The following is a 19,366-nucleotide window of genomic DNA, read 5'->3' as shown; positions in this document are numbered from 1 at the left end:
GAGATGAATGTTGTGAGGAGGAGCGAGACGAAACATGGAACTCACCGTGTACATCAGGGGAGCATTGTTCTGTGTGAGGTCATAAATGGCATTACCTCATGCTCTCTGGTCTGGGGAGTGTGAGTGTACCACAGGGGAGCCGGGCAGACGGCAGAACTGTGTTCACGCTGTGGGAAACGTTTATGTCGCCACACATTTCCCAGGGCTGCTGATAAATACGGAACGTTGACTGCAGACAGCTTCATTTAACAAGCTTGGAAATGTATTCTCTGTTTTGGGTTAATTGGTTTTGTTTTATTTTCATTTGGTGTGTGTGTGTGTGTGGGGATAGCTGGTTTCAGCAGGGAGAAAAGTAGTTGTTTTTAGGGCATACGGAAATCTGCTTACATTTTTATTGTACGGTATCTGCACTCCGAAAGATGGGGGATGGATTTAGGATAAGTGTCGTGGCTGAGCACTTAACCCCTCTGGACGTTTATCAGCCATGAAGGCATTTTCCATGTGTTCATCAGGAGAGGGAATGAACGTTGTTTTACAACATTGGAGATTGGATTACAGATCTTAAAGGGGGGGGGGGAGATGGAATTAACTCTGAGGTGCTTGTGTATGTGTGCACACGCGTGTGTGTTTATACGCCGTGCCGACGGTCTCCCAGGTGACCTCATGCACCAGGGCTCCGACGGCACGGCATCACTGACTTTAACGGTGGCTCCACTCAGGCCCCGGGGTGAAATGGCTGACAGAAGCTGTGCGTTTGTGTTTTAACACACGACGCCTCCTCAGTCACCCAGGGGTTTTATGGCGCTTTTTAGCTGCTCCAGCACAAACAGTAACCCAATCCCACATTAAATGGATCTATTTGGTTTGGAAATTTGTTTTTTGGACCGGCTTAACATTGGACTGTTTTGAGGTTGTCCGTTGGCTGAAGGGAAGCACGAACTTGCCTCGTGGTATGAGCAAGATGCTAGAAGACAACAAGCTTTAAATATAATATATTAAATAGGTGACATTTGAGATATGGAGAGAACTGTCTTTGGCTCCTTAAAGGCTAGACGGTATGTTTGAACTTGTCTTGTTTTCCGATGTCCAGTCCATTTGAGGTGCAGGTGGGCGCAGAGGCGGGGCCCCAGAAGATCAGGGCGTGGGGTCCAGGCCTGGAGGGAGGCGTTGTGGGCAAGTCGGCTGACTTTGTGGCAGAGTCGATCGGCACGGACGTGGGAGTCCTGGGTGAGTTCTTGGTTCTGACTGCCCCCACTGAAACCCTATCTGGAGTCAAAATACTGATACCAGGAGAAGACTGGGTTGTTTCCTCTTCGGGAATCTCAATGGCATGATAACCTTTTTCAATCAGGCCTTCCAAACACACCTCACCAGTAATGACCAGTGCTGTGTGTTTCCCCTCAGGCTTCGCCATAGAGGGCCCGTCCCAGGCCAAGATCGAGTGCGAGGACCAGAACGACGGCTCGTGCGACGTCAAGTACTGGCCCACGGAGGCCGGCGAGTATGCCGTGCACGTCATGTGTGACGACGAGGACATCGAGGACAGTCCCTTCATGGCCTACATTGTCCCCAACAACGGCACCAACGACCCCGCCCAGGTGAGTGACGCTGTGCTGGTGGGTTTTCTGTTTGCTGCGAGGGTACGGCAAGCATGGTACTTTTTGTAAAGATACTGGTGACGTGTAAGGAGTTGCAGAGCATGTGTGAGATCCAGTTTTCTCAAGGCAAGTTTAACTTGTCTAATATACAAGAGATCATCAGGAAGGCCCCTTATTATTACATCTGTTTTTGTAGCATTTGCTTTGGTTGGCAGAAACTGTGACACAGCAAAGCTGGCTTCACTTAATGTGTTGGTGTTACTCTAATATCAGGTCCAGGCCTATGGCCCTGGTCTGGAGAAGACCGGCTGCGTCATAAACAAACCTGCCGAGTTCACCGTCAACGCTAAGGATGCTGGGAAGGGTCCCCTGAAGATCATTGCCCAGGTGAGGATTGGACAAAATGATTTCCATGATTATCCTTAGTAAAGAAGTGAATTACATGGTAGTCTAGACCCACACTTACTGAAACTCTCTTCCTTGTATAACTCCCAGAATGCCGAGGGAGCTCCAGTTGACGTGAAATTGAAGAACAAGGGGGACAGCGTGTACGCCTGTTCCTACACCCCGACCTCCGCCCTCAAGCACACCGTGGTCGTCACCTGGGGAGGGGTCAGCGTGCCCAACAGTCCCTTTCGGGTAAGCCAATCAGAACCCCCCATTCCAGCTTGGTCCCAATCAGAAACCCTTGTTCAGAGTGTAAGCCAATCAAATCAGGCCTCTCCTGGAGAGAGTTTGAAAGGTAAACGGAGAAGAACGCTCATTGTGATCACCACCTACACAGAGGAGCGCCGCACCTACGGCCAGTAGAGGAACATGACCTTCAGTACTGGGGTGTGACAGGGGTAGCCCTCTGCCCAATCAGAATGTTCTTGATCAAATACACTACTACCTTTAAACAACTGAAAGTATTTTTCTACACTCGACTCACGTTTGATTGTATCTGTTGTAAGTCATACATGTAAGGATTGACACTTTAAAGAGTTGAATCATAAAACTTTGTTCTGGCAGGCAGAGTTGTGAAAACCTCATGTCTCCCAAAGCTAGAAGACTGTTTCATTTTATTGTTATCGTTCTTGTTTTAACCTGGAATGACATCTCAGTATGGAAAATGTATTTTTGGTTAAATGAAGGACTTCAGTAACATGAAATCTTGATGCGTCCTTGATCATTCAATATAATAAGATAATTGGAAGATTTATGCTGATCACTAATTCTTGAAATTGATTATACTGATAAACAAATCATTTATATTTTATTTAAATCGTTTGTTTTGTTTACAATTGGGTAACTCTATTCAACCAGCACATTTTCATTTTATTTTGCCAGCAGAGATTGATGTACAAAATATGTTTGCCAAGCCCTTTTATATGCAATATCATGACAAGTTGAAGGCTTGTTTGCATCGCGTGCCAGGAATGACAGTAACCCAAAAAAACACATCTCAACCTGTTGAACGATTCACATAAACGTGTCAGTAGGAACTGGGCTGCTGGCTGGCTAACTGACTGAATGGAAGGTCTGAACCACAAAGTAGCATTTATACAAGCTGCCTTGATTATGGAATGCAAACCTGCAATGTTGGATACTAGAAGAGATCTTGTTGCCAAAGAGGTGTGATATGGATAATTTGAGGGAAGGAATCACAATCCAATTATATATGTATTACAGACTGCACTGTCCTCAACATTTCTGATTGACTTGATTGATTGGAATTTTTGTGATTTCACACTAAATAAACAATCAGTTTACTCAGTAATTGTGTTGTTTGGTTCATTCCCTCATTTTCCTATTTGCAGTCTTCATTGTGCAATGTAGTTCAACCTGTACATGAATTGTGTAATTATGAATATATCTTGAAATAGAAATGTCCGGTGTATATTTACATCTCAATATATTATAATGACTCAAAGTTAATTTTTCTCCCCAGGTAAATGTTGGGAAAGGAAGCCATCCTCAAAAGGTGAAGGTGTTTGGTCCTGGAGTGGAGAGAACGGGGCTGAAGGCCAACGAACCAACACACTTCACTGTGGACTGCACGGAGGCTGGGGAGGGTAAGAGACACGTGAACACACACACACACCCTCTTAGTCGCTCTCTAGGTCTAGCAGAGCATAGGGAAATAGTGATAAGAAGTTTACTCTTATTCACTCTGTCCCCACACGCATTCCTAACATTTTTGGTGTCCCTTTTTATAGTATCTATTTGTCTAGGATGATGACAATTGACCCAGTTATGGGTTTGGGGTGGGAATAGTACAGTATATTGTCTTTGGAAAATATAGGGTTAGTGCTTTACCTGTATTGATTGGTTGAAAATAATAATGTAATCATAAAAACAATCCCCCCACATTCTTTCATCTCTGGACTCCATTCCGGTGCTTTCCGCAGGAGACGTGAGCGTCGGTATCAAATGTGATGCCAACATCATCAGCGACAAGGAGGAGGACGTAGACTTTGACATCATCCCCAACGCCAATGACACCATCACTGTCAAGTACATCCCTCCTGGAGCAGGGAGACTCACCATCAAAGTGCTCTTTACTGACCAGGTAACACACACTCACACACACACTCTCCCCAGACACATAATATCAATGTTCCAACTTTTCATACGACATTAAACAGGGTTGTCTTCCATGTCCACCGTTGGCAGGCTAAGGAGAGGGTAGGCATCCCATCTTTACATTACATTTAGCAGACGCTCTTATCCAGAAGAACTTACAATAAGTACAGGGCTATTCCCCTGAGCCAAGTAGGGTGAAGTGCCTTGCCCAAGGACAGTCATTTTGCACGGCCGGGAATCGAACCGGCAACCTTCTGATTAATATCCCGATTCCCTAACTGCTCAGCCAGCTAAACCCCATCTAAAGTGTGACTAAGTCTGAGCCAAAACCAAGACAGATGCAGAACTTGCTGCCTGTTCCTCCCTCATGTCCCGGATGTGTTCCTCCCTGTAGGAGATCCCCGTCAGTCCGTTCAGGGTCAAAGTTGATCCCTCCCACGATGCATCCAAGGTCAAGGCAGAGGGACCAGGATTGGCCCGTTCGGGTACGTGGTGATTCTACTTGGTGCTCGCACACCTGCCTATGGCATAGGATGTAGGGGTCTCTAAGGTCACGTCTCCGCCCACTCGTGTTTCATGCTTCACCTGTGTTCCTCTGTGCTTCCCTGGCCAGGTGTGGAGAGCGGGAAGCCGACTCACTTCACCGTCCACACCAAGGGGGCGGGCAAGGCCCCCGTGGACGTCCAGTTCACCGGCACTGAGAAGGGAGACGCCGTCCAGGACTTTGACATCATCGACAACTACGACTACTCGCACACGGTCAAGTACACGCCCGTACAGCAGGTCAGTGAGTCTGCTGAGGCACTTGGGCTTGATGCTGTGAAGGGCCCCTTGAGGCTTGGTTCTCCTGTCCTGGTTCTCAGAGGGCTTAGAGAATGTACGTCCATGTAGAATGTTATTGTGTCTTCTGGGCAGGGTGAGATGGTGATCATCATCACCTTCGGTGGAGACGTCATCCCCAAAAGCCCCTTCACTGTGGGGGTAGCAGCCCCTCTGGACCTCAGCAAGGTCCAGGTAAACGGCCTGGATGGCAGTAAGTACACCACACTATATTTTCATATCCGCGCTTTGAAGGGTTTTTATAGTAGACCAGATACGATTCCTTTTGTGTACTGTGCCCCAAGTCCAGTATTGTGTAACCCAACTTTAGACAAACCTTCATAAAACTAACTGAAAACTTCTTTTTTTTTTTTTTTTCTCTCCCTAATCAGGAGTGGAGGTGGGTCAGGCCCAGGAGTTTGCGGTGAGCACCAAGGGTGCAGGGGGTCAGGGCAGGCTGGAGGTCAAGGTGACCAGCCCGACCCAGAGGGCTGTTCCCTGCACGCTGGAGGCCCAGCCCGGGAAGGCCAGCAGCCTCGCTCACTACATCCCCAAGGAGGAGGGGCTTTACTCTGTGGACGTCACCTACGACGGACACCCCATCCTGGGTAGCCCATTCCCTGTGGAGGCCATGCTGCCTCCAGACCCCAGCAAGGTAGGCTTTGTCTATCCTACGACTTGTTGTGTTGTTGCTAAGATAAACCTTTCTATACACACACCATGTGATCTTATTGGAGATCAAAATAGCAGTTTAAGTGTGACTTATCTCGCCTCCACTCCCTACTCTCATGAGGAGTTATCAGTGATCACTGTGCTGTGTGGGCTGTTGGTCCTCTACAGGTGAAGGCCTTTGGTCCCGGCCTTAAAGGGGGTCTGGTGGGTAACCCAGCAGAGTTCACCATCGACACCAAGGGGGCCGGTACAGGCGGTCTGGGCTTGACGGTCGAGGGGCCCACCGAGGCCAAGATCGAGTGTTCCGACAACGGGGACGGCACCTGCTCAGTGTCCTACCTCCCCACCGAGCCTGGAGAGTACCTGGTCAACATCCTGTTCGAGGAGGTCCCCATCCCCGGCTCGCCCTTCCACGCCGACATCCAGATGCCCTTCGACCCCACCAAGGTGGTGGCGTCGGGCTCCGGGCTGAAGCGAGCCAAGGTGGGCGAGACCAGCGTGGTGAACGTGGACTGCTCCAGGGCGGGGCCGGGCAAGCTCACCCTGGAGGCGGCGGCCGACTCGGGCCCCGGAAGCAAGGCCAAGACGGAGGTGGTGGACAACAAAGACGGCACCTACACGGTCACCTATGTGCCCCTGACGGCCGGCATGTACACCCTGCTGCTGAAGTACGGGGGCAAGGCCGTGCCAGGGTTCCCTGCCAAGGTGATGGTGGACCCTGCGGTGGACACCTCCAGGGTCAAGGTGTTTGGACCTGGAGTGGAGGGACAAGGTAGACATCTTTTTTCGATAAAACCACTCTTCTCTTAGTCGGCTGCTCGTTGGCTTAATAAATCCCAATTTGTGTTACTGCTGAACACTGAGGCCTCAGTCTTAGTTGTCACTCATTCACTACTTTTGTTTCCACCCGAGAGCTCTGTTTATTTTCTGCTCCCATGACATGACACACCATCTCAGAGTGTATATTTGCAGAGTGTATAGAAAAGGAAAGTGCAACAAACGATCTGGTTTCGGTTCAGAGGAGTTTCGTTTGAAAGTGCCTCTCTGTGCTCGACCGTCTTTCAGCGGTGGAATTCCTAAGCGGTGACCTCAGCACCATAATCATGGACCAGTTACATCAGAAAGGCTTTAGTTGACACCTGGTTGACTTCAAGAGAAGAGGGAGGGTGGCATTGTGATGAAATGTGGATGTTGTGAGGGTTGACCCTGTACAGAATTGTACTTTTTAAACATATTTGAAAGGGAGAAACACAGATGGGCAGGAAAGGTGTAAAAAAAAAAAAAAAAAAAAAGTGTTACGTCTAGGAATTTGAACCTGTGTGGCTCTATCGTGGCTACAGATGGTAGCGATGACTACACACCAGCCACAACTTCACGCACTCCTGCTCTCTCCCGTTGTCCCCCTGCAGCCGTGTTCCGGGAAGCCATCACTGACTTCACCGTGGACGCCCGTTCGCTGACCAAGACGGGAGGCGAGCACGTGAAGGCGCGGGTCAAGAGCCCATCAGGCTCCCTGGTGGACTGTCAGGTGAACGACCAGGGCGACGGCACCTACGGCGTGGAGTACACGCCCTTCGAAAATGGTAAACACCGAGCCAGCCAGGAGGGAGCCGACCCTGCTCTCTCACTCTGAACGACGACCATTTCAGGATATCCTGGTCCGGTTTTTGAAAAAAGTCGCTTACGCTTGAGGTTTATACATCCTGCGGATGCGCGTGTTCATTCCCTAGGTCCCCACAGTGTGGAGGTCCTGTATGATGACGCCCCTGTGCCCAAGAGCCCCTTCAAGGTGTCTGCCACAGAGGGCTGCGACCCGGCTCGCGTGCTGGCCAAAGGCCCCGGGCTGCAGGAGGCCCTCACGGAGAAGCCCAACAACTTCTCCATCGTCACCAGGTGAGGCCCCTGATCACAGGGCCGGGACGCTCTCTACTGTCAGCTACAGCGCTGATCCACCTCTGGGTTTCATCCGAGTCACAGCACATCAGCATGTCGTATGGAATCATGGAAGTCTCGTTCTCTGCCGGTGCTTTGAAGCACTGGTTCAAATGAGGTCCTCCTGCTTTGTCAACCAGGTTCTGGTGGGAACAACAAAACCTGTTAGGAACGCGTGTCTGTGTGTGGTGTTTTCAGAGGGGCTGGCATCGGCGGTCTGGGCATCACGGTGGAGGGGCCCTCCGAGTCCAAGATGTCTTGCAAGGACAACAAGGACGGCAGCTGCAGTGTGGAGTACGTGCCCTACGTCCCTGGGCTGTACGACGTCAACATCACCTACGGAGGAGAGCACATCCCTGGTGAGACCCCAGTGACCACCTCACCCTCCCCCTACCAATTACCTCACTGTCCCCCACTACCCACCTCAGTAGTTACCCCACTGTCTATCTACTCCTCTCTAATACCCCATTGCACAACACCTTATGTCTCTTTTTCAATCCAACACAGAATAGTTCCGCCTCTGAACCCCAAGAACTAGAAACATGTTTGTTGTCTCCCTGTTGCCAGGTTTTATTATCCGAAGTAGATAGAGGACTTCAAGGATGTTTTAGTGATTTGCTTCCTCATTAGGTCCGGTTTATATACCTGCATCTCCGGAGAAATTTCGTTGTTTTAATAGCAGGAATAAACTGAAGTATGCACTTGCTGTTTTTAATGGACGCTCTCTGGAGGGGCCTGAGCTTGTAACCCATCCCAGCCTTTCATTGACAGCTGTTGTTGTTGTTGTTTACACCGTGTTTACGCAATTGGGTATGCATGTGATGCAGAGAGCTAAACCTCCAAATGTGCAATGGGACCAATCCATTCTCCATAGATGGAACTTGGATGCATTCTTGCTAGCTGTCGTTCGCTGCGTGTTCCCAGACCACACATTTGGCTGTGCGTATAAAGTTGCACTAGCCACCCTAAATCACATGCGCGGTACAAGATACACTCGTATATCAGACACGGTAGACAGACACATACCCGAGCCAGACGATGAACAGTTGTTCTCCGTCAACCACGGGGCTTGAGTTAACACAGTATGGTGTCTGACCAAGTTAACTCCTGTCTGCTCTCATCTTCACCTGAAATCTGTTTTGTGTCACCCCTCCCCCCCTCCTTTTTGTCCTGCCTTCTCCGTCTGTCACCTTTCCCCGACCCTCCCTTCAACCCCCTGACGTCGCGCTGTACATCGTCTTCCTCCACCAACAGGCAGTCCGTTCAAGGTGCCAGTGAAGGACGTGGTGGATGCCAGCAAGGTGAAGATCTCCGGGCCGGGCGTGGGGTCAGGGGTCAGGGCCAAGATCCCCCAGTCTTTCACCGTGGACTGCAGCAAGGCTGGCGTCGCTCCCCTCTCTGTCGCCGTCACGGCGCCGAAAGGTGACATCCAAACACTCGCCTCCTCTTTTGATCGGTTCTGGGTTTTAGAAGCACTGATCAAACGGAACTCTCTCACACTCTCAAATAACTCTTGAACCAAATACTCCATCATAACATAGGTTGGTCTTTGTCAACATATGTGTGTGTGTGTCAGGTTTGGCCGAGCCAGTGCAGGTAACAGACAATGGAGACGGGACCCACACGGTGGCCTACACCCCCTCCCTGGAGGGGCCCTACTCTGCCGTGGTCAAGTATGCTGACCAGGAGATCCCTCGCAGGTACAAACACACACACGTCATCTCCGTCGAGTTTTACACCCACACCATCAAATCGTTTTTCTCCCAAAACATGCTCTGAATGGTTGTTGTTCTTGCAGCCCCTTCAAGTTCCGCGTGCTGCCCACCCACGATGCCAGCAAGGTTCGTGCCAGTGGACCCGGTCTGACCACAGGGGTGCCCGCCAGCCTGCCTGTGGAGTTCACCATTGACGCCAAGGATGCGGGGGAGGGCCAACTGGCAGTGCTAATCACTGTGAGCTAACTTCACAAACGCACACACACACAATTCTATGTTTCAAGTGCAGATGTCGAGATGGTTTGAGAAGCCCAGAGCTGTCCCGAGGCTGTGGTTAACACTGATGGGTAGATGCCGTATGTACAGAATGGAGGATAAGGACAAATTAGCTCTATACTGTACATTCTCCAACTCATGCTCACATCTCTGGTAACGTTCGTAACCCCTGGTCAGAGTGTCCTGCCAAAAGGTCTTCTGAGAGGCCCTAGGAGAGCTCTAGCAGGGAGATGGATGACCCCCCTGTCTGGCTGGAGCTGCCTGGGCCGACGGATGGGGGAGCTCAGTTCAGCTGGGGACCCCTCCCTCCCTTGGAGCTTCAGACATATAAATCAGCTCCATTTTGTTCTGTAGCATCTTACAACATGTTTCGGACGCGCTTGAGTGTGTGGATGGGGCCCTACGGAGAGCCGAGCATCTGAACCCCATCAGTACACTCACCGGCAGCTCTGACACAACACGGCAACCAGCTGCCACCATTAGGAGCAGTTAGCTGAGCACGCCAACAGCCAACTGTTAAACATTAGGCTGTTGGTTGAGCAAACAGTTTATTATCCATTCCGAAGCTGTGTCATTTGAGTGGATTGTTTTGTTGACGTGTTTTGAGACATAAATTCATCGATTTTTTTTTAGGGGAGGGGTACAGAAACATACTTGGGTCTCTTCAGGAGGTGTTTTAAAGCTATTGGGTGTTTCATCACTAGGACCAGGACGGCAAGGCCAAGAAGACCAGTATCCAGGACAACGGCGATGGGACCTACAAGGTGTCCTACGTGCCGGACAAGGTCGGCCGCTACACCATCGTCATCAAGTACGGAGGAGACGAGATCCCCACCTCGCCGTACCGGGTCCGCGCCACCACCAGCGGAGACGCCAGCAAGTGCACCGTCACCGGTGAGAACGGCCAGAGGGCTGGAGCCCACATCCCACCTCTAACAGAGGATGGAGGGGCTCAGAGTCCATAGAAGGACCTGGAAGGGCTGGATGATTTGGCTGAATCGAGGAAGTGACCCTGAGCATGTTCACCACCTGCTGACCTTTGACCCCCTTCCCCCAGGCCCTGGCATCGGCCCCACCATCGCCATCGGCCAGGAGGTGGGCTTCGTGGTCAACACCAAAGGCGCCGGGAAAGGGAAGGTGCAGTGTGTGGTGGTGACCCCTGACGGGAGCGAGGTGGAGGCGGAGGTGATGGAGAACGAGGACGGGACCTTTGACATCTTCTACACGGCGCCCACGCCCGGGAACTACGTCATCTACGTCCGCTTTGGGGGAGAGAACATTCCCAAGAGCCCCTTCAGAGTCATTGTGAGGAACCATACTTGCGCGTTTCTACGTTATCTAAAACGTATATCTATTCTTAGCTTGAAATGTGCCTATCGACCTGAAGTTTTTGTATGCAGTCAGCGTGTTTCCGTGTTTTGTTGTCCGTGTTTTTTGTGATGCGTTTTGAGTGCTGGGTGTTTGTGACGCGTGTCGATCAAGATTGACCTCCGTTGTTGCTCCTTAGGCTACTGATCAAGTGGAACAGCAGACAGCCAAACCGCAGCATGGAGCTCCTGTAGCTGGCTTCCAACATCCCTGGGTACAAACACACACACAGACATACCCCATGATACACACACACACACAATACTTCAAGGAGACCTCACCTACATACAGAACACACACAGGCCTAATCGGTCAATTCCGTGATCACCATCATTCTGACCTCAGCTCTCCTACCTCAGAAACTCCTGTGTCTGAATGACTCTGGTTTCACTCTCACTTTCAGGGAAACGGCTGCCCTCAGTCGACTCTCCTCCCTTGACTTCCTCTGATCTCTTTTTTGCTTGACCCTCCTGTTGACTGATCCCTCACACCACCCAGCGCCGATCTCTTGCTGCTGCAATCTGTCGAAACCAAAGTCTGAAAAGTGGTGAAACTGCTTCCAGATATCTCTATTTTAACCATTCGTTCCAAAACCTCCCACATCATCCCGTGTTGTCCGTTCAAACGTCGCCCACCATCAGTGTCCCTCCGATGCCCTCTGCTCATCTGTCCAAAGAGATAGACAGAGCTATCTATCTCCACCACACGGCCTGACAGTGGGAAAAGAAAACAGGGGAAAGTGTGGCTCATCCAGTCGGTATTTTGGGAAAATGAGCTGTCCAAAAGGAAAACAAGTCCTGTCTAATCCCTCCGACGCAGGACAGGGTGCCACCATGCACCACGTGACTGCCAAACCCCAGGCCCTTCTAGAAGGCTGGCACCATGCCAGCCTCATTACGGGAAGGACAATGCCCTGTAGAAGAGGAGAGGCCCGTTTCCTGGGTTCCCAGCAGGGGGGGGGGGGGGGGGGGGGAAGGGGAGCGGAGAGACAGACATGCCCAAACTGATACAGGAGATGGAAGAAAAAGCGAGGTTGTTTATGTTGTGGTGGAGGGGGGACTTGGAGTTCACACTGGTTTACGGTAACTGGCTGTGGGGCGGTAGGGAGAGTTATGTAGAACTTGGAGAGACCAGAGTGGGAGAGAGCGACGGCCAGTGCGTGTGTGGTAGATCAGGACATTGCACTGCAGGCTTTTCTGCCTCCTTCAGAACACACTTCATCCTCCTTCCTCCCTCCCTTTTCCAGCTCTCCCGTCACAGACGTTGGCGTTGCTGGGGGACTCTGTGGGGTGTCTTGGTTCCTCCTCCTCTCCCCTCCAGGGCTGCCCCTCCCCCGCCTCCTCCAGGTGTTCTGAGCTGGGACGACCTACCTCAGTCCTCACCTCCTCCTCCAGAGCTCCTCTTTTCATCACTCTGCCATGGCTGCGTCCTTCAACTGCCCGATCACACACCACCCTCTTCCCTCCCTCTTCCTCTTCCTCTTCCTCCACCACCCTCCCCCTCTCCCCTCTTTTTCCTTCTCCACCTACCAATACAGTGCGGTCGGCGGTTGCGAAGTGGCTCGCCGACATGGTTGCGTGTTCTGTTGCTTTGCGTTTTACCGCCAGACTGTCGTCAGCTCAGAGACCTGGGTGTTCGCCACATTTAACCCTGTCCCCCCCCCCCCCCCCCCCCCCTCCCCCTCCCCCTCCAGGTGACAGCAGACGGCTACAACCCTGTTAACAGCATGAACGGGACTGGCTTCAGGCCCTTCGACATGGTCATCCCCTTCGCCTTCAGGACGGGGGAGATCACAGGTGAGATTTTTTATTTTCACCACAACCCTAAGAATCGGTTGAACGAGTCGAGTTGAAAATGCGTCATGCATCCAATGAAGTTCTCTCAAATTCCGCGCACCACCCTTTCGGGTGAAGGAAGGCTTTGAAACCATACCAAATCACGTTAGACTGACAAGAATAAGAACGTCAGACAGGGTGTGTAAGCAGGTGTGTGTGTGTGTTCCAGGCGAGGTGCACATGCCGTCAGGGAAGACGGCCCAGCCTGAGATCATAGACAACAAGGACGGCACGGTGACCGTCAAGTACGCGCCCACCGAGGGAGGCCTCCACGAGATGCACATCAAGTACAACGGCACACACATCCCAGGTCAGCCCTGCACGCACGCACACACACGCTCACCTGTGCACACAACCTCACCTGTGCACACACCCTCACCTGTGCACACATGCTCACCTGTGCACACAGTCTAGATTCCTCCCTGTGTTGGTAGTTCCTCTCCTGTCTTGATCTCTCCGTCCTTCTAGATCTCTGCTTTCTCTTTTCTGTCCTCCCTCCCTCCTCTCCTCCCCTTGATCCTGTCCTTATTTTCCTCTTTCTAATTTGTAACCAGTCTGTTTCCCCCCCGCTCCCTATCTGCCCCCAGCTCCCCCCCCCCCCCTCCAAGTCCACAGGTGTTCTCAATGCTAGGAGTGTTTGTGTGCGAGTCACGCACAGCTCTCTGCTCTGTTCAGACTGATGAATTTCCTGTCAGCATATTTGTGCATTGAAGTCATACACAGGACATAGCATGGGGATGTGGGTGAGTGAGGATGAGTGTGTGTGTTAGCGTGCGTGTGTGCGCTAATGCGAGAGTTGAAAAGATGAGACGGTTGAAGAGATGTCTTTTAAGTACCCAAACACCCAAAATGTTTTTTTGATTTATGACAAGTGGTGAGAGAAACCTCCATGACATCAGATGGAGAGAATGTGTGTGTGTTTGAGAGAAACAGAGCAAGCGAGCGAGAGCAAATGTGTGCGTACATGTTCGCATTTGGTCATGTCTGTGTGCTCGTCGCGGCCCTCATGTCAGTGCTTGTCCTGGGGGGGGGGGGGTTAGGGTGGGGGGGACGGGGGGACAGGGCTTGGCGGCGTACCGCCGACGACTCAGTTTACCATCAGATAATCCTATCTGGTGATGTCATCGTTCGTCTGATCAGACACGGAGGGGGGGAGGAGTCTCCTAAATCACCTGCTGAGACCCACCATACCTTTGATCCCTGTTGCTCCCAGCAACAGTCTTGTGCTCGTTGCCCTGTCATTTCCCCTGGTATGAGTACAGATCCAGATGTCATTATGGGATATCCTGCCTCACGGTCCTCAGTAAAGCTGAATGAGCTGCCCATTGTCTATTGTTTGATATTATGACTGCTTCAGTCTGGCTAAGTGTTTTGTGCATTGCCATGGGTACAGTTCCATTAAGAACCTCAGACCCACTGGTCCTAGTTAAACCTAACAAGCATCCAATTAACTTTAGAGGGCAAATTGTAAGTGTGTTAATGAATGGGTAACCCTGTCATGTACACGGCGCTACGACATGGCTGCATTTTTCCTCTGTCTGTGGCTCAACAATCTCTCATCCCAACCACAGAACCCCTGGGGAGGACGAGGAAAACATGTCGACCTAAATCTCTAACGGGTTTTGTTTTAGTTTCGTTTTTTGCCATCCATGAAATGGTTTTGTTCTGACTTTCTTTTGTCGGTTTGGTCCACGCAGAGAGTCCCCTCCAGTTTTACGTCAACAACACCAACAGCCCCAACGTGACAGCGTCCGGCCCCGGGCTCATCTACGGCCTGGCCAACAAGACGGCCACCTTCACCATCTACACCGAGGACGCAGCAGAGGGTACGGGATCACGACCACATCGTTCCCATGACGATGGACCCAGATCCATCTTCCTTCATGTCTAGATGCCCAAACACTGCTACTCTCATATACAGTACATCTGAAATAGATGGATACATTTGAAATATTAGCATGTGTGTGTAGGTGGTTTGGACCTGGCCATCGAGGGCCCCTCCAAGGCAGAGATCAGCTGTGTGGACAACAAAGACGGCACATGCACGGTCACCTACCTGCCCACGCTGCCCGGCGACTACAACATCCTGGTCCGCTACAACGACAAGCACATCGCCGGCAGCCCCTTCACCGCCAGGATCACTGGTAAGACCTGGCATGCTCTCCTGTATCCCACCTGCAGCCCCCCCCCCCTCCTCCTCCCCACTGGCACTGAGTAATGACATCATCCGACAAGGAGCCATGACGGCATCATGCACTGATGACTAGAACACCCAACCCCCAGAAACGCTTAACTCACAACAGTGGTTGTCCAAGCTTAGAATGTTCTAGGGCGGATGGGGGGGGGGGGGATGTTGTACACATAGAAACTGCCCCTGATTTCAGGTAGCCAGGTAGGAAAAAACCCAGGAGAAGGCTACTACAGTCATATAACCATGACCCCCCCCTTCCCCTCTGTTCCTTGCAGAAGACAACAAGCGCAGGTCTCAGGTGAAGCTGGGCTCGGCAGCGGACTTCTCCCTGGACATCAACGAGACGGACCTCAGCCTGCTGACGGCCAGCATCAAGGCCCCCTCCGGGAGAGACGAGCCCTGCCTGCTCAAGAGGATGCCCAACAACCACATTGGTGAGAGCCAGGACACGGGACACGCTGCACCTGCAGGCTGCGGAGCAGCGGGAACTGTGGAGGGATGCTGGGTTGTGTATACTGGATGGGCCCAGTATAAAGGAGAGCAGGGATGGAAGTAGAGGGATAGGAGGCATGGGGGGTGGGATAGGAAGCGCGGGGGGGGGGGGGGGCAGAAACATACCTCAGCCCGTCTGCGTTTTCTGCAGCAGTAGATCCACTTATCTGCTCGTGCCACAGATGCCGCTGTCAAGAAGATGAATAAGACCATTGCCTTTGTCTGTCAGGTATGTCGAAGAAGAATGTTGCCTCACTCTCTCTCTCCCGGTTTTTCCCCCCTCTCTCTCCGTCAGGTATTTCCTTCATACCGAGGGAGGTTGGGGAGCATCTGGTCAGCATCAAGAAGAATGGGCGCCACGTGGCCAACAGCCCCATCACCATCATGGTGGTGCAGTCTGAGATCGGCGACGCGGGGAGGGTCAAGGCGTACGGCCAGGGCCTGGTCGAGGGACGCACGTTCGACATGTCCGACTTTGTGGTGGACACCAGGGAAGCAGGTGAGCCCTTTGGCGCTCGTACCACAGCTCTGACCCTCTGCCTAGAACCTCCCTCTTTCTGTTTCTAAACGAGCCCACTGCTCCGCTCTGTGAATCAAGACTCAAACCCTCAACTGTATCTCACTAAGCTTTTCTATAATAGTCTTGCTTAGCCACTCATTGTCTTCATGTGCCTCTGGAAAAGAGACTAGCTACAGGGGCTAGTTACATCTGACCTCCATCGTCCTGCTGTAGAACATTCTAGATCTTCTTATAGGATGAGGCTGTGGGCCTCAGCACTTGGAACATTCCGATTTTAGAAATCCATTTGTGTTTTGGTGGCCAGTTACTTAGTGAAGTGCAGGCCACTTTGGGCCCAGTATGATAGACGTGGAGGTGAAGCAGGTCTGGGGGGGGGGCAAGGCCTTATAGGGTGTGAGAGACCATGTTTAGTCATCAGTCTCTGCTGGGACTGGGCAACATGCCTGTCCCATTACCTGGCTGTCTAAGCTCTCTGGGGTGCTCCGGTTCCAGTAATTGGACCTACGTAAGTGCGAAACTAAAACTTTTTCTGGGGGGGGGCCAAACATTTCCTTTTCACATATTTGTTTCTGCGTAATTAGGTAGGATGGCCTCCACCCAAGATTTTAAGGAGTGGCTCAATGGTGGCCACAGAGGGACAGAAATAATCGTAATAGTTAGTGCCATGAGAGTGCCTGTTTGTTTTTGGAAGCATGCTCGATTGCAAAAATGTTCTAGTTTAACGAGCTGTTCTCCTAATCCTAATCTTTTCATTAAATTCATTATGGGACAGATTACAGGGTATTAGCACAATTAGCCTGTTTTCTCCATGTCTTCATACTACACCATACCCTGGCAGGCGCGAAGTTTTGTCACCATCATTATTTTGTATCCATCTTATTACAATCCCTCCTAAAATCAACTTGACACCTCTCAAGTTAGGGAGCTGTGTGCCCTTACACAGCTTCAGCTGGCTCCTAAAGGCCTGTGCGTGTGTGCTGCGTGAGCGTCCCTGTGTCTCTAAGGCCTCCTGTGTGCGTGTGTGTGTCTCCAGGGTACGGAGGGCTGGCTCTGTCCGTCGAGGGGCCCAGCAAGGTGGACATCCAGACGGAGGACCTGGAGGACGGCACCTGCGGCGTGTCCTACTGCCCCTCAGAGCCCGGCTCCTACATGGTCTCCATCCGCTTCGCCGAGGAACACATCCCAGGTGAGCCCTCCGGGAAAGGAACGGCATTGTAGAGCAGCAACACGCAACTAGGAGCACTAGACGGAAGGACTCCTCCCCCCACTCACGCTGGTGTCGTGCGCCCGTCCCTCTCTCTCCAGGAAGCCCGTTCACGGTGAAGGTGACGGGGGAGGGCCGTATCCGGGAGAGCATTACACGCCGCCAGAAAGCAGCGTCCGTCGCCACCGTGGGGAGCGCCTGTGACCTCAACCTCAAGATCCCAGGTAGGGGAAACCACGTCACTACCCCCCCCCCCCCCCTCATCCCTCAACCCTGCCCAGCAGAACAGTATGGCCTAACCCAGTAGTAGAACCACAGGCGTACTGTGGGCCGAACCTCAGCTGCAAAGTCAAGTCCCCGGGATCTGCTTTGGGGGGATAAGTAGTGCAGTGGTCCGGTCTTTCAGTCTGGTCCTGAGAGTGTGAAAGGAGTCCTGGCTGACAGTGGTGATCCATGCGTGTTCATGTCTGCTGCTCCAAGGCCTCCTCTCTGATCACGTCTGTGTTAAACTCTCACCTTTTTTAGTGCTGGGATGGACCTTTGGTTATATGAAGCTGTTCTACAGGAGACATCTGCTACCGTGTGTGTGTGTCAAATAAAACCCAGTCAATGGTGTGAAAGGTGTAACCTGAACCTGAACAGTCATGGCCAGATCCTCCCTTCCCCCCCCCCCCCCCTCTCCATCTGTGAGGCTAGCTAGCCTTGGACAGACTTGATTTACCCATAAACACATGCCTCGAATATGCACCCAGAGGCATCCCGTAACCATAAAGCAGCTTCCTCTTTTCCTTTACTGGCCATTAAAGAGCAGACACTGAACATGACTGCATTCACCTGCTCTGCCGTCAGTAAACATGTGGGCAGGACATGGGGAAAGGTGTGTGGTGAGGCACAGTTGAAGAATGTAGAGCCTAAAGAGCTGGTTGTAGGGAACTGAAGTGTGTTGGAGTGTAGGGTGGGGCGCTGAATTCTACAGACGCTGTCTCAGTTCTCGGAAACCGGAAGATGAATGCCTCGCTCTCAATACCTGCCTTTGTCTAGCTCGAGTCTCTCTCCCCTCTGGCCTCTCCCCTCTGGCCTCTCCCCTGGCCTCAGGCTTTTCACACATGACCTGGTAGATATCCAGATCTCAGATCTCCAGGTCCTGCCACTGGGGTGTGAACAGAGAGCTGCAGAATGGAAGGTTCTATTGTAGGTGAAAGGCAGGAGAGAGAAGGTGATAGAAAACCTCTCTCCACTACAGGATTTTTTTTTTTTTTGTAGTGTTACAATGTGGCTGCACTGTTTCAACACTGCTTGTCTTACCACTGGTTAGCCTAGGACACAAATTGATTTTTAATTTTTTTTGCCCTGATCTAATGTAAACCATATGTGGACAGTAATACAAGGCCCCTGCCTCCAAGTACCGAGGTTCAAAACAGACGAGACGTGGCCAGAAGACGTGTGCAGTCGCCTCCCTGCAGAGGGAGATGAGCAGCTGCACGCTCTCCTCAGGGCCAAGGCCGCGCCTCCAGACTCTCCTCCTCTCCTCTTCTCTCTATTCTAGCGCTTTCTTCAACCCCCCGGGGCATCGGGCTTTTACGCTGTTTCTCCTGTCTGCCAAAGATGTGCTTCCCGTGTCTTCTCTGTTACTTCTCTGGGAGCTCGTCCTGTGTTCACTTCTTCCTCACTTGATTTCCTTCCTGTCGTTTCCTCTCTTGTCCTCCCTCCTGTTCCCTCCATCCTTTTCTTTTCCTGTTTCATCCTTCCTTCCTGCCCCCCTCCCCTCCTCCTCGCAGTGACCTGGTTCCTCTTGGCCCTGTCGCGGGAGGTTCTGTCCCGGGGGGCCCACCGGGCACACTGCTCCCTGTGGTTAAAGGGCCGCGGCGGCCCCGTGTTCTCGGGGGTGTCGGGCCTGGTGCTGGGCCGGGCCCGGGGCGCGTGGGTCGGGGCGGCGCCCTCGAGGCTGGAGGGTGCGTTGTAAATTCCGCTGGGCATGTGGAAGACGAGGTTGGCAGAACCGTGCTCCCATCATCCTTCTGAGTGTTGAGCGTGTGCAAGGAGGAGGGTGGAGGAGGATGAAATGGAACATCTGGATGGACCTGCTTTTGATGTGTGCTGATTCATGCCTGTGCTCCCCCCCCACCCCGAGTCTCCTGCATCTCTGCTTTCTCTCACTGGCCTCCGTCCTCCGGGCTCT

At 52.0% G+C, this 19,366-nt stretch overlaps 1 protein-coding gene across 1 annotated transcript in view; it reads left to right on the top strand.

Moving 5' to 3' along the window:
• LOC124471509 (filamin-B) overlaps positions 1-19,366 on the top strand; it is a 51,565-nt gene that overhangs the window by 26,236 nt on the left and 5,963 nt on the right. The window contains exons 11-38 of the mRNA XM_047026023.1: positions 1,091-1,227; positions 1,405-1,598; positions 1,872-1,985; positions 2,094-2,237; positions 3,529-3,652; positions 3,989-4,149; positions 4,558-4,648; positions 4,777-4,946; positions 5,079-5,196; positions 5,375-5,637; positions 5,823-6,426; positions 7,064-7,237; positions 7,385-7,547; positions 7,785-7,945; positions 8,841-9,008; positions 9,163-9,286; positions 9,385-9,538; positions 10,282-10,471; positions 10,635-10,882; positions 11,085-11,159; positions 12,639-12,741; positions 12,950-13,090; positions 14,478-14,606; positions 14,751-14,924; positions 15,247-15,405; positions 15,759-15,962; positions 17,017-17,169; positions 17,289-17,411. Of these exons, the coding sequence (XP_046881979.1) occupies positions 1,091-1,227; positions 1,405-1,598; positions 1,872-1,985; positions 2,094-2,237; positions 3,529-3,652; positions 3,989-4,149; positions 4,558-4,648; positions 4,777-4,946; positions 5,079-5,196; positions 5,375-5,637; positions 5,823-6,426; positions 7,064-7,237; positions 7,385-7,547; positions 7,785-7,945; positions 8,841-9,008; positions 9,163-9,286; positions 9,385-9,538; positions 10,282-10,471; positions 10,635-10,882; positions 11,085-11,159; positions 12,639-12,741; positions 12,950-13,090; positions 14,478-14,606; positions 14,751-14,924; positions 15,247-15,405; positions 15,759-15,962; positions 17,017-17,169; positions 17,289-17,411 (4,763 nt within the window). The remainder of the gene's footprint in view (positions 1-1,090; positions 1,228-1,404; positions 1,599-1,871; positions 1,986-2,093; positions 2,238-3,528; positions 3,653-3,988; positions 4,150-4,557; positions 4,649-4,776; positions 4,947-5,078; positions 5,197-5,374; positions 5,638-5,822; positions 6,427-7,063; positions 7,238-7,384; positions 7,548-7,784; positions 7,946-8,840; positions 9,009-9,162; positions 9,287-9,384; positions 9,539-10,281; positions 10,472-10,634; positions 10,883-11,084; positions 11,160-12,638; positions 12,742-12,949; positions 13,091-14,477; positions 14,607-14,750; positions 14,925-15,246; positions 15,406-15,758; positions 15,963-17,016; positions 17,170-17,288; positions 17,412-19,366) is intronic.

Source organism: Hypomesus transpacificus, chromosome 9 (genome assembly GCF_021917145.1).
Source record: "Hypomesus transpacificus isolate Combined female chromosome 9, fHypTra1, whole genome shotgun sequence".
Taxonomy (NCBI): domain Eukaryota; kingdom Metazoa; phylum Chordata; class Actinopteri; order Osmeriformes; family Osmeridae; genus Hypomesus; species Hypomesus transpacificus.
The sequence above is the reverse complement of the archived record's forward strand: the minus strand, read 5'-3'. Positions and strand labels throughout refer to the sequence as shown.